This window comes from Antechinus flavipes, chromosome 2, assembly GCF_016432865.1.
Source record: "Antechinus flavipes isolate AdamAnt ecotype Samford, QLD, Australia chromosome 2, AdamAnt_v2, whole genome shotgun sequence".
Lineage (NCBI taxonomy): Eukaryota > Metazoa > Chordata > Mammalia > Dasyuromorphia > Dasyuridae > Antechinus > Antechinus flavipes.
In genome coordinates this window covers 230090525-230105153 of record NC_067399.1, presented here as the reverse complement: position 1 = coordinate 230105153, position 14629 = coordinate 230090525, and the positions used below count along the sequence as shown (strand labels likewise).

The 14629-nt window shown below is 37.0% G+C and overlaps 1 protein-coding gene across 4 annotated transcripts in view; it reads left to right on the top strand.

Moving 5' to 3' along the window:
- OGDH (oxoglutarate dehydrogenase) overlaps nt 1–14629 on the top strand; it is a 92713-nt gene that overhangs the window by 33007 nt on the left and 45077 nt on the right. For 2 of the 4 annotated variants that reach the window (XM_051976437.1, XM_051976435.1), the window contains exons 3-4: nt 3990–4178; nt 6856–6958. In XM_051976437.1, coding sequence (XP_051832397.1) covers nt 3990–4178; nt 6856–6958 — 292 coding nt within the window. Of the gene's footprint in view, nt 1–3989; nt 4179–6642; nt 6734–6855; nt 6959–14629 lie in introns of all 4 variants that reach the window. The other 2 variants (XM_051976434.1, XM_051976436.1) reach the window with 1 other exon arrangement.

Sequence of the window (14629 nt, the reverse complement as noted above, 5' to 3'; positions counted from 1 at the left end):
TTTGTATTGCCATAAACATGAAAGAATGCTGTTGCTATTTCCCTCTAATATTGATCTCATTCCTTCACTAAGATGTTAAGCCTGATACCTCCTGTGGCATCAGGTGTTCTGGGTTCTCAGGAACTGTGCCAGCTGAGCAGAAATTTGAGCAGAGTCTACCATACTCCCATAGCTTCGAGGGTGACCATGGTGGTAGATACTATCATCTGCAGATCAGCTCATCCACTTCAGGTTGAAAGTAACTAGGAAGTTTTCGAACCCTGTGCTCAGGAAGACTGTTTACAAAGACAGAACTTTGCCAGGAGAGGAGGTTCCCTACACCAATGAGATGATAGATCCTTGAAGGATTTAGGTCAGTAGCCTCATTGCACTAATAAGAAGATTTAAACCATGTAAGCAGAAAATTTTATGAAGCTTTTGCCTGTTTCATAGTGGTCCTGGCATGTGATTAGCCACCTTATCGTAACCCTTTAAAAGTCTGCTTTTTGGGGACTAAAGTTGGAGGTGCTAATATGACTTCATGAAATACTATTTGGCATGCAGAATTAAAAATAAGCTTTTTTTTCTTTTTCTTTTTTTTGCAAAGGGGTAGTTTTTGTATCTCAGCAGCCATATGGATAAAAAAAAATTATTTATTTGGATTCTGTATCATGCTTTAACATTTGCAAAGCACTTTATATGTATGATCTCATTTTGAACCCCCACACCATTCCTATGAAATACGTACTACAGTAACTGGTATACTTATTTATAGATAAGAAAATCGAGGCTCAAAGGGCTTATGATTTATCCTGTCACACAGCTAATAAATGTTTGATGTGGTATTTAAGCTCAAATCTTGCTGACTCCCAAGTCCAGCACTCTGTCCATTAAACTGGACTTAAAATAGTCACCAACTAGAATAAATATTAACTTTTCCAAAAATTGTTCACTTCTAAGACTTTGAACACTACATTTTCATCCTCAGTTTACTTATCTGTAAAATAGATATCTCCCTCAAGGATTATTAGGATGAAATGTGTAATATATATAAAAGACCTTTGCAAACTTTATAGCACCACGTAAATGTTAGCTGTTGAATTAAAATTTGCCTATATAATTCATAGTATCCGCTTCCTTATTCCATCTGTCTTCCCTTTAGCAGCAGACGCCATTTAGCCATTTCCTACAATCAAGTACAACTTAGTAGACATCTCATAGTAGTATACATGCAAAAAAGGTGTTAGAGAATCGAAAACTTGAGAAACTTCCTTGGCTGTTCTTTGTAATATTTCCTTGATAGGGAAAAATACTACGAACCATTGTCCTATAGATGTTAATTAACTCTTTGGGCAAGTTGTGCCCTCACAGCCCCTAGACAGATGTTTCTTTACCTACAAAATGAAGGGGGCATAATTACATTTCTCTGTAAGTCTCCCTCTGTTGAAAAATTCTCTGATTTTAATTTAAGGTGGAGATGCCCAAAAAACTGAATAGAGACTCAGTAATTGAGCCAATATTGAGAGTTAACTGAAGTCAATATTGTGTTGGTTGGTTTTCTTGAACTTTCCCCCCCATTTTTACTTTCTTTTACAAGAGATGGCTCAATGAATATGGGAAGATAAATGGATATATTTAGAAATCAAAATGATGTTTAAAAAAAAAGATTCAGTAATTTTTATAAACCATATTTGCAGGTTCTTAGGGATAATACCTTTTAATTTCTTAGGTATGTCTCCTGGTTTCAGATATAAAATTCCTCCTTTTGAACTGTACTTTAAAAAAACTTAAAGTTTAAGAGCCCATGTCTGACTTTTTTGCCATCTTTGAGTCAATATATTTCTTCATATATTCATATACAAATTCATATGCAACAAGCAAGGAAATTGGGGATAAGTAATTTGCTCAGAGTTCCACAATTAGGAAGTGTGTGTTAAGTGTTTTGAGGTTGAATGTGAATGCAGGGTTTCCTGACTCCAGGGCAGTGTTCTATCTACTGCACAATCTAGCTTCCCCCTTTCATCTTATTCTCAGTAGTTTTCTGTCTTCCACAAGAAAATAATTTTTCTGATTTTATTTGGAGCCAAAGAACTGTGAATTTAAATTTCATCCCTGCTAGCTCCCTGTGTTAGCCTAGAGCTATCATTTAGCCACTCTAGTTAAGCTGCAGTTTGTTTATAGGTTAAATGAAGGGGGTGGACCATATGACCTTCGAGTTATGACTCGAGTCTATGATTGACTTTCCAGTTATTGTAACATGCCATTCTCCTGTATAATCCTGAGTAAAAGAGGAATTGTTTATTGATAGCCTACTCCACTACTCTCCTGAGGACTTGGGTTCACATTTGTGAGTCATAGGTTAGCAGACTAGAGAATACCTAGCAATCAACCAATTACTATTATACAAGAAAAACTTAAAACTCAGTCGTTTCAAAAATTTTCTATACATGCTTGGATTTTGTAAATTCCTGAGAAAATTATTCTAGTATTTCTAATGATATTTGTTAGGATAGTTATAGAGGGATTTCAGGCCTTGGAAAAAGCTTGTACTCAATTGTGAGGCCCTTCTATTCTGATTTTTTTAAAAAGATTTTTTTGGGGAGGGGTTTAGGTTCATGAGCTTCTATTGCATTTAAAGATCATTTATTGAGCTCTATTCTGCCCAGAACTGCACTAGGCATTAAGGAAAAGAAAACACATGAGCAGAGAGCCAAGAATTAAACTTTGGGAACAGTCACGCATAAATTTAGATTTGGAAGGAACATTATAACTGCTTGAGACCAACCACTTTATTTTCAGTGGGGAAATTGAGGACTGGAGAGGTGACCATAACTATTGGGAGGAGGGAAACAGGTATTTCAGTGGATGCCAACTGTGGTAGGCTTTATACATTTATTTTTATTTACATATATACACATACATTAATACATACATGTTATGGTGATATGTGTGGATAACACTCCATTTTCACAATAACATGAGTGTGTAGTTGCTGTTATCTATTTTACAGATTAGGAAACTGAGGCAGAGTGGGTAAGTGACTTGCGCAGGGTTGTATGATTAATAAGTATTAGGATTAGATTTGAATTTAAGCTTTTTGACTTGGCCCAGTTTTCTATCAACTACCATCCAGCTACTGTTTCGATTTGGGATTAAACAATAGATAATGAAATATGATTTCCAAAGAAGTGCTAAAGAGTCATATGCCACATTTTGATAATAATATTTATATAGTGCTTATCAGGAACTATACTAAGAGGTTCAAAATTATTTAATTCTCAACAACCTTTGAAGATAGGTGTTATTGTTATCCTCCTTCCACCACTGAGGAAATTTAGTCAAGATTTAATTCTCAACAACCTTTGAAGATAGATGTTATTGTTATCCTCCTTCCACCACTGAGGAAGTTTAGTCAAGATTACAGTTAGTAAATGTCTGAGGTTTGTGTTCATGTTTTTTTGACTCCAGGCCCAGCACTCTCTTCACTATATTAACTAGCTAATTCAACTTCTTCCATTCTTAACATAGGCACTATCATTTACATAGAGTCATTTAAGGTTTACAAAATGCTGTGTGGACATTATCTCTTACAAGGAAAGAATCAAACTCACATTTTGCTAATTCCAAGATCACTTCTCTCTCAGACCATATTACTGCTTACCCCTAAGCAAGGGGAGAGAAGGATAAGAAGTGAAGACAGTAAGAGCCATAAAAGATTTGAGTTATATAAAGAAGAACCAGGAAGAGTTGTAACCATAGAGAAAGCTGAATATAGTCACTTAGCCTCCCTGGATCTTGTTTTCCTCATCTGTAAAATAGAAAGTTTGGGGGAGATTAAGGTAGTCTTAAAGGTACCTTCCAGCTCCAATTTTATGACATTATGAAAGACCAACTCAAATATTCCCATGTCTCTGAAGAAAATCTCCACCTGTGATCTCTTTTAAGTAATTGTGAATGTGAACTTCCTCTACCAGCTACAAACTTAGCTTTCTTTGTCTTCTTGTCTTTAGTCATGGGACATATTCTTTCGAAATGCCAATGCTGGAGCCCCGCCTGGCACTGCCTACCAAAGCCCCCCACCCCTGAGTGGTGCCTTGTCAGCACTGACCCAAGCCCAATCCCTGGTTCATGCCCAGCCGAATGTAGATAAGCTTGTGGAAGACCATCTTGCAGTTCAATCTCTCATCAGGGCATATCAGGTAAGTGGTTTAGAATTTTCCAACATATAGTAAGCAGAAAAGGAAGGTTGTCAAAACCCTTCTTTGCTTTTAAAATACTAAATGTGGTTATGAATATTCCGTCTTTTTTTTGGTGGTGGAGATAGTATTAGTGAATCCACTGATTCATGTATTTCCTCCCCTAATATAATCTTCATACTCTAGTTTAACATTGATTTTTAAAATTGTTTGAACCTTGGAGAATGTCCACAGGCCCAGAAACCAGACCTTCCTTTGTTGACTCTGATACCTGATGCACAAGTATCCCCTTTTCAGCTCTCTTACTTTCATAAGTTGGCAATGATGAGATTGTGTGAGTGAGCCAGCCCAACATTAACTTAAAACATGATTTTATATTAAAGCAAAGTGGAGACAGGTTAGAGTGATCTAATTGTGACATATTGACACAGAGACTTTTGCCACCTATCATTCATCTTCTATTGCCAAAGTCAGGGCTAAGATAGGTTCTTTCCCCTTTTAATCACCGCTGGATGGGCTACCATGTTAAACTAGCTTGGAGTGAAAGGGTTAAAGAAAACTGGGACACAGAGAAGATACATACAGAAAATAAGGAAAAACCAAACAAATAGAAGAAACACATAAGAGGAGCAGATTCAGTTGGGTGGCAGAGTGCAGGGAGATGACTACATATATATTATCTAAGTGTGTAGATTTTATTTTGGGGATTTCTTTTCTTTAGGCCACAGCATCCCTAACAGGTTTTGCTTAGAATATGATTTTGGCCTAATTTAAGTATTCCACAGCTAAGGCCTAAAGCCATTACATTTAAGTTAAAGACTATTAAGAAATGGAAAGAGCATTGAATTTGTACTCACAGAATTACTTACCTTTGTGATTTGGAGTGTTTGACTTTACTCCTCTTAGACTCATTGACTACTAAAATACTCCCAGTTCTAACTCTGCAATACTGTTGACCCTTTCTCCTCAACATTCTTCTAGATCAGAGTTTCTTAACCTGAACCTGGTTTATAATTAGTTTCCTTTATAATTCCATGCTATTTATTTTATTCATTAAAAATAATCCTGAGAATGGGTCTGATTAGAAAGTTCACTAAACTGCCTGGGGCCTCCATGACAAAAAAAGGTTAAGGGATTCCTTTCTGATCTTTCTTATTAATTATTATCTGTCTTATTAATACAGGAGTTTGGCTATGTTTTATCCTACATCCTAAATTTGTTGACATGTGGGAAATTACTTTTTTTTTCCCCAGGAACAATGAGTAGAAGTTAAAAAAGAGTCAGATTCAGACAGTATAAGAAGAGGCTTATTGTCAGTTAGAACTCTATAAAATTACAATTAACAAGCTGCCTCAGAAGTAGTGATTTCGGCCTCACAGCAGCTCTTTACACAATATAAGGTGACTATTTGTTCAGTATGTTTTAGTGCATCTTCTTGCCCAAATATGAAATGAGGTCCCTTGTAACTCCAAGATTCTTTAGGTGATAATAGAATATAAGACACCTTAGGGATTGGGATCTTCGATTGCCCTTCTCTTTGTGAACAGTTCTTTGCCATACCCTCATTGTGTATAACCTGTATGATTATACACATAGTATATATATATTCCAAAATACTGCTTGTTGTGCATACATTAAGAGGTGGTAAGTATGCCTTGACATATTGCCTGTTGGCCATGTTATCAAGTGCTCTTAGGGATAATTTAAACTTGATCAGAATTTCTAAAAAAGAATCAGCAATCCCCCTTTACAAATCACCAGTAAGAAATTATATATGAAATGTTCAAAGCCTAAAGGAACTTAAAATTTTGAAAGAATGTTTTGGATTTGTTTTTAGATATTGAAATTCTGCAATCCAGATCAGAAGTTATTCTGTATTTGCTTTGATTGTTACTTGGTTCTGAGTGTCCCTGGCTACTCTTTATAGCCGTGGGAAAAGAACTCTGATTACAGCACATTATCACAGAAACCTTAAAACCAAAGGATTTTCTCATCCCATCGAAGGGTTTTGGTGTTCTCTGGAGAAACCCTCAGCCCATTAGAAGAATCAGACATTGGCTTTTTATGAGCCTCCCTTTATTCCACCTAGCTAGTCAAAGTAGGGTGTTCCTCTTCCAAACCAAGGTAAGTTGCTGAATGGCTGAGTTGTCACATATTTGCATTCTGGTTGATCTTAGCCAACTGGATAAGAAGGCCAAGTCTGGAACTTAGGGATAGTACCTTTAGTAATGTGATAGTTGATTATGAAGTATATGTCCCCTTATCTCCAAAAATATATAAATGTCCTTGGTACCTGCTTTTTGCTGATTGACAAGTTCTGGGAGCCTCTTGGGTAAGGGTAATACTTATTGTATGAAATCACTGGTGCTAATGGTCCTAATTAGGGCTTTAGTCCTTCCAGGTTTGTGTAAAATGCATGCCTTTTTAAAAATTCGGTTTATTGACTGATTTGTGTTGTTGCTTCTAGGTCAGGGGTCATCACATTGCAAAACTTGATCCCCTCGGCATTAGTTGTGTAAATTTTGATGATGCACCAGTAACTGTTTCTTCAAACGTTGGTGAGAATTACTCTGCAAACTAATTTTAATGTAATTTTACTTTTTTTACCCCTTCCCTCTTTTTTTTTTCTCTTGTCCTTTTGTATGTGTCCTTTCCTTTCCATTGTTGGCCCATTTCATAGATTCGAGGGCACCATGTAGCACAGCTGGATCCCCTGGGAATTTTGGATGCTGATCTGGACTCCTCCGTTCCAGCTGATATTATCTCATCCACAGACAAACTTGGTGAGGGTTCCTAGAGCAGTTAGTGCCGCACTGCTTGAGCTCCTCTCTCCCTTTCACAGCTGATGGGAGCCAGAATGCTTAACAGATAAGTAGGGAAGAGTCTTAAGTTTCCTTTGTACTGATCACTCTAAATTGATAGGTGAGACTATTAGTACATCCTCAGTCCAATTTTGGTGCTTTTGATATGTGATCTTTGGTCACGTTGTTTTTTCTCAATTTTAAAGAAATAATAATCAAAATCTGTGCATTGAAGAGCCTTTTTTATTTAGTTTAGTTTTAAGGAAAATTTAATTGATTTTATTCTTTAAAGTTGAGCTTCTTATAAATTAATTTTAAGGGAAAGGGATAAGTAATAGTCTCAAATGACATTAAAATGAATTTTTTTGTTGTAAAAAAAGGCTAGTTGTGCTAGGGGAGGAAATTTTCAACATGTAATAGCTGATTATTTCAAAGACTAGTTCCTTTGCCTTCAGTTTTCCCTTTTCTAGGCCATAAAATGCAATTCCTTATTTGGCCTAGAGCAAAAGCTTGATGAGTACCAGAAGTAGGGACTTTGCTTGATTTGGGGCTTTGCCCTAGAACCCTCTCTTCCTATGCTCTTTGAGCCTGAAGCATGTCACAGTTCTTATTGGGCTGGAGGCCTTTCACATCCCTTACTTACATTATAGCAGGTATCAGTTTCATTGCAAGTTGAATGTGCAGCTTGAGTCTTTGAATTCCTAAATGTCAGTGATCACAATGAGGAAACTTTGGAATGCATTCCCAGAGTATAGAGAGGCTGGAATCAACAAGCCATTTGGGAGATATGCATGTGCACCACACAAATGAAATCCTGCTAGAATTAAAAGGCTGCTGAGGCATTTGAGTGAGCCCTCACTGCATCCCTTACCCCTTCCTCTTAATTTCACTTGAATCAGAAAAGCTGGCATTTGACTAGTTCAATGCAGGATAATAACTGCTGAGCTCTCTTAACCACAGGTGCTTTCCAAGGGTTAATCCATAAATGTTCCAAGTGGCATGCTAACCTGTGCTAAAGCAATCATAATGATCACTAACAAAAATGGCAGAAGTGCCCCACAAGAAAAGCATTGTGCATGCTAACAGTCTGATGATTATCTATTTAGCTACAGCTACAACAAAGGCATTAGCTTATTCATAGTCCTGCCATGGAAATTGGCATTTTGGGGAGGGAAGGGAATACAGAAGGAAAAAACTTCTACTTCAATCTGTTGGAATTTTGTGGACCCTTTCAAACACAAGTGCATTGCAGATGTGGAATGCCAGAAATGTCTCATGCATCTAAGCTTGCAAGATCTTTGTTTCCAGGACTGACGTTATCTGTTTGTCATTATGTTCCTTTTTCTTGACTCTCAGCATGGTAGAGGTTTTCCTTTTCATTTTACCTCCGATCCCTTAATCATAGCAAAAAAAAAAAAAAAAAAATTATAGGAAATCTTCTGAATGTCATTTATCTAGTGTCCTCATAGACATCCCCAGAGAAAGCTATAAGTATGGTTATCACCTTTGTTCAATTTGGCCTATGGTATGGGTCATGAGCTGATTCCTGTCATCTGAGGTAGAGCTGGGCATGTAATTGAGGTAACTATTTTTGTACCATGACAGCAACCTCATGGTCCAAAAAGTAACAGTTCTTCTCCTGATAACTAGAATCAAACAGCTAAGCACTCCCAGGATGCTTCCTCTAAACTTTTGGTTGACTTTGCAGGCACATGAGGCCATTGTAGGATATACTTTTTAAAATTTGGAAAGTATTCAAAAGTCAGTGGATCTTGGGTAGAGCAGGGAATAGTCAACTCTGCTTTGGAGAGTCCTTGATGTAACTAATACCATATTTGCCACCTATATTAGGTGGCATATTTGACCACATTCTTAGCCTATTTTCTCAGATCATGGGCTAAGTGTTTGTTTTTTCAGACCAATGATCCAAGGTTAAATTTTTGGGTAAATCAGAGACACTTGAGCTATTCCCAAGCTTTGGAATAAGGAATTCTAAAGTTGATAAATGCTTAACCCATACATTTGGCTGGAGAATTATGCATTAGTGGGTCGTTTCTTTGTTGCCCCAGTGAAGACATTGCTATAAATGAAAAACATCATAGTACAAAGTAAATACAGGATGAGTAATTACAAAACATAGAATTTTAGCGCTAGCCCTCTCATTTTACAGATAAGCCCTGGGAGTTTTAAGGTACTTGATCAAGGATATGTAACCAGTTAGGCTGATCCAGACTAGAACTTAATTCTCTTAATGAAATATTCAGGGCAGATTTAATTTGCTTCTGCTTTTGGAATATGAGTACATTTTACTTTGGATTATAATGTTAGAACTTAAAAGGGTGACTGAGAATCACCTACAAGCTTCTCATTTTCTAGAAAAGGAACTGAAACTCCAATTCATTCAAGAATTTATAAAGCCACCTACTATGTGGCAGGCATTGTGCTAAGAAGGAAAGCATAAAAACAAAAATGAAACTGATCTCTGCCATCAGGAAACTTACTTTCTATAAGGGAGAAAGAATGTATATATTTAAATAAACATGTAATAACAATAACAAATAAAATAATAAAATCAAAACAAAATGAGACAAATCTTAATATGTGAAGATCAGCAAAGGTACAGCTTGAGCTGAATCTTGGGGTAAACTAGAATTTATTATCATTACATGTTTATTTAAATATACATTCTTTCTCCCTTATAGAATGTAAGGAGAATGTATTATGGACATATACAGAAGCAAAGAGATGGAAGTCAGAAGGGGAAGTAGGCCTTGGCTGAGTATAGATATGCAAAGGAGAATGATATTTATTTATCATGCCCAACAGGAGTCTCTGATTTATTCTAGAGGCAAGGGGGAAGTCACTGAAAGGAGAGGAGTAACATGGTCAAAGCTGAGGTCTGGAGAGGGGAGAATGAAGGTAGGGATATCATTTAGGGTACAGTAGACTGGGAGGTGATAAGGACTGAGGTAATGGGATCTTGTAAGTGGAAAGGAGGAGACAGATGTGAGTGAAGTAAATTTGACAACTGATGAAAAATGAGTGGACAGAGGGAAAAGTTGGGGATGACTGTTAGATTGCTGTTTGAGTGATGGTACCTTCAATAGAAATAGGGAAGTTAAGAAGAATTTTACCTTTGGAAGAAACAAATTCTCTTTTGAACACGTTGAAGCTGAGCTGCCCATTGAACCTAGCTTTTGGAATTGGCAGACAATTGATGATACAGAATGGGAGCTTAGGAAAGTTGAGGCATATTAGATAATGTAGCTATCATCTAGATAATCATGATAGTTGAACTCACAGAAGTGAATGAGTTCAACAGGAGAAAGGAGAAAAAGAAAAGGAGGCTCAAGATAGACCTCTGAGTACAACTCAAACATAGGGGATGATTAATAAAGGTCGGCTGGAAAACCAGAAGAAAACAGGGCATTCGTATAGCAGCTACTATGTGCAAGGCACTCGGCTGAGACTTTGCAAAGATAGTATTTCATTTGATTCACACCACAATCCCTGAAAAGTAGGTGCTGAAGCAGAAAGGTTAAGTGACTTGCCCAGAATCTCACAGCTAGTTAAGTGATACCGAATTTAAACTCATTTCTTCTTACTTCAAGTCCAGCACTCTGTCCAGATAATTAATGAGATTATAGGGTCAACTGGGTTGTGTGTGTGTGTGTGTGTGTGTGTGTGTGTGTGTGTGTGTGTGTGTGTGTGTGTGTTTTAAGTATGAGGCTCATTTGGAAATGTTTGTGGGCAATGGCAGTGAAAAAACCAATAGACCATGGAAAGGTTGGCTATCAGAGATGATGTTGTAGGGCAAGCTGTCAGAGCAGACTGGAATGGAATTGACATGTTGAACACACAATTAGTGTCAGACATGAAACTAAAAAGAGAGTAAATAGAGAAATAGAGCATCACAAAGGCAGAAGGTAATTCCTGCCCAAACTGTACTTGACCTCATGCCTCAAGCACTACTGCTGCTTAGCAATGCTTGGAACTTAGAGGAGAAAATGTATTCAGTCCTCTTAATTTTAAATTGAAACTTTAAATGTATTTTCCCATAGAAATATTGTTATATATGATGATTAGATGTTATGGTATTATTAATATACTATCCTACTCTGCTTGAGTATATTGTGGGTTAAATAAACCAGAAAAAACAACCACTGTATAACCTTGTTTATATGGGTCTTATAAACTGGAATTTCTTTCTGCCTACTTCTAATGGCATTTTTGCACATTAGATGCTATCAACCTCTAAGTCAAAGAATCTTCAGCCTTGATTTGGTCATGATATGAAAAACAGCCCTCTTCAAGGGTTCTTGCTTTGATTTCAATTCATAGCTCCTCAAGAAAAAGAAAGTACAAACCAAAACTACCATAGATGTGTTGGGAGGATGGAAGGGAAAGGGCAAGGGCAGTTAAGGCAGTATTTGTTTCCCAGGAGGATAAGAGTCTTGATACCTGAGTGAGTGAAATTAAATAGCAGAAGAACCAAGCTAATTGACCTTCTTTGAAGATCTATATTTTCTGTAGTTTGTTTGGCGGGGTGGGGGAGAAGCAGGGAGTTAGTTTGGGTGTTTTTTTTTGGTTTGTTTTGAAAAATCATTATAGATTATAAAGAGAAGCTATCCTGCACTAGCCATTTTGAACCTTCCTTCTCCTTTCTCCATTTGGAAAATTTGGAAGGTCTTGTGTTATTTTTTTAAATCAAGGAAAGACTTGTTTTGTAGAGCAGCTTCATCATTTCTTATAGAAAAATTTCTGCTTAGAGCACTTATAAATTTGGATATCTTTCCAAACAAGTAACATAATATGGTTTAACAGGTGACTGAGAGAACTCATTTTAATTAAATGAAATAGTGTTGTGGGCTTTTTTTTGTTTGTTTTTTTGTCATTAACAGTTACATGATCCCTACTATGAGACTCAAAGCACTATCTAATTACATACTGCTATTATTTTTGAAACAGAGGCAGCCCATCTTTAGCACTGATTTTCCAGAAGTAAGAACTTCTAAAGGATAAAAGTTAATGTGTTTTTAAACAAGTAAACACAAGCACATGAATTTTGTGGTGCCCAGTTGAAGAAAACTTTGAGGAGGAGGAGCTGCTAGGTAATGAAGTGGATAAAGCACCAGTCCTAAAGTCAGGAGGACTTGAGTTCAAATTTGATCTCAGATACTTAACATTTCCTGGCTTTGTGACCCTGGGCAAGTCACTTAACCCCAATTGCCTCAGCCAAAAAAAAAAAAAAGAGAGAGAGAGAGAGAGAGAAAGAGGGAAACATTTGTGAATATCTTGTCACCCTTCCCCTACTACAGATTTTGATGAATCAGAGATAGGAAAATTGTTGTCAGGAAAAGTTTGTGTAGATTTTTCTAGAATCTTAAGTCTTTCCTGTAGAAAGCTTGATGAAAAAGGTGGGGGAAGGACAGGAAGGAGGAAGAGTTGTTGTAGTTGTAGTACAGATTAACTCCTCTGTAGTTCTTATCAATCAAAGAAGTTTTTAGAGTATAAAGTCCAACTACCATTTTTAGCTTCGAAGGAATTTTCTTGGGCTTCCTATCCCTGTTTCTAGCTCTTTTGAGAGAAAAGTATTGATTGTTATCTTCTGATAAATTGAGCCCTTTTTTTAGATTTAGGCTAGCTATTCATATTGCTACTCATTGCTCACATTGACCTTGTACCATTGCTTTGTATCAGTTAAAGTGCCAAAATTATCATAGCAGCACTGAGGTTGGAATTTGCTGAGTCTGGCATAACCAGTGTGTGTCAAAAGCAAGACCAAGTCTTAACTCTTTGGACAGCCCTTTGTCAGGGTACATTGCTCCTCATGAGACTTTTCACTAAAACTAAATGTATAAAGCACATATCTGTACTGTATAAAGCATGGATCACTGGTGCATGAGGTTTCAGATTCTAAGGCAGAATTCTGGACTTAGCTCATTGAAACTTGATGTGATTACTGACATCCACAATAACAACTTGCACACAAAGCATTTTAAGTAAGGTGATGCAGATCAGAGGGAAAGTTAATTTTAACCACCAACAAAAACTAGAGATGAAATACATGTTGATCTATTATGCTCTCACTATCTGCCAGTCATGAAGGTAATGAAGATAGAATTGGAATACTCCCTTCCATCTATCTTTCTGAAGAATCGAGAGATTCTTAATTGTTCTTCCAGTCACATTTATGTGTCACACTCATGTAAAGCCACATGTGGAAAGGGATCTGGAGATTATTTTAATTTGTATGCCATGTTCAGGCTAGTTGCCTTAACTTTCCTTGGCCAGTAGCAAAGTGAAGCTTAAATTGCCCAAGTTTGGCCAGAATAAAGTACTGATAGGTATTGAGGATATGCAAAAGATTTCTATGCCTTATAAAAAAAATTTTGGCACCTAAAAATAAAGAAAGTATAGCTATGGAAGGAATTTACTATCACTTGACTAGTTGTAACTCTATGTAACTATTATAATTTAATAATAGACTTGCTCAAAACCTTAAATCAGGAGATCCCTAATCTCCTATCCAAAGTGGTTTCACAGAAGCCCCCAAATGTCCAGCTCACTTGTATTCAAGGTCTTACTTATATGGCAGTCATTATCTATATCAAAAACAGGAGGCACACTTGTACTCAAAAATGGTTCTTCTCCCTTTTGTTATCTTCCCTCAGATCGGTACACTTACAAATCCAAAAGACTAAGGGGAACAGTGCCAAATGAAATTCCCTTTGGTAGTGGTGGCTAGTGCTCATAGATTGTGACTTTTGTTTCTGGTATTATAGTGAGCCAAATGAAGAATACTTCAAACTGGATTCTCTTGAGAGCTCCTCCAGGAGTGACTTGGAAGTTGCTATTCAAAGATAATAGAACCTTGCACTCTTGCTTCTTGATATGGAATGAAGTAGGCAGCATTTAGGGGAGTTTGTGATATTATTGATTTTTCCTTTCTCTCCCTCTCCCTTTCTTCCTCCCTTCCCTTTTCTCTCTCTCCTACTCTCTCTCTCCTCCTTTTTCTCTCCTCCTCCTCTCCCCCTCTCCCCTTCTCTCCATCTCTCTCTGTCTCTGTCTGTCTTTCTGTCTGTCTCTCTCTCTCTTTCTCAGAATGGCACCTTGGATACCTCCTCTCCTCTTCCTATTCCTCAACCTCTTTGCCTCTTTGTTCTTCCTTTAGCTTTCCTGTGGTCATCCTTTCCTCTTCAGAGATTGAGTTAACAAAGTGGCATAACTGTGGAAATATAAATTTTATCATAAGCATCAGACAAATCTTTCCCTAACCAAATTTTGAAAACCTCATACCCTAATCTTCTAGTTTGTTTTGTGTTGCTAAGAAAAGTTTTACTCATCCTTGAGATGGAAAAGATAAGGAAGTACATCCAACCAGCCATAGGTGATTTTAAAGTTAAGTGCCCAGGATCTTTCTGACAGTGTTATATATACATACATGTTTATACATAAAGGCCTCGTCATAAGAAATAATAGACCATAATTATAAAAATGCCAAAAAAGCATTGAGTTCTAGATTCAGCAGAAGGCTAAAAGTTTTGTCAGTGTCATGCTGCCCCCTATTGTCATCATGTTACAGATTGGCTAGAAACAGAAAGTTAACAATGATTGTTTTTCTCAGGACTTATGTTCCCTGATTGGCTTGTT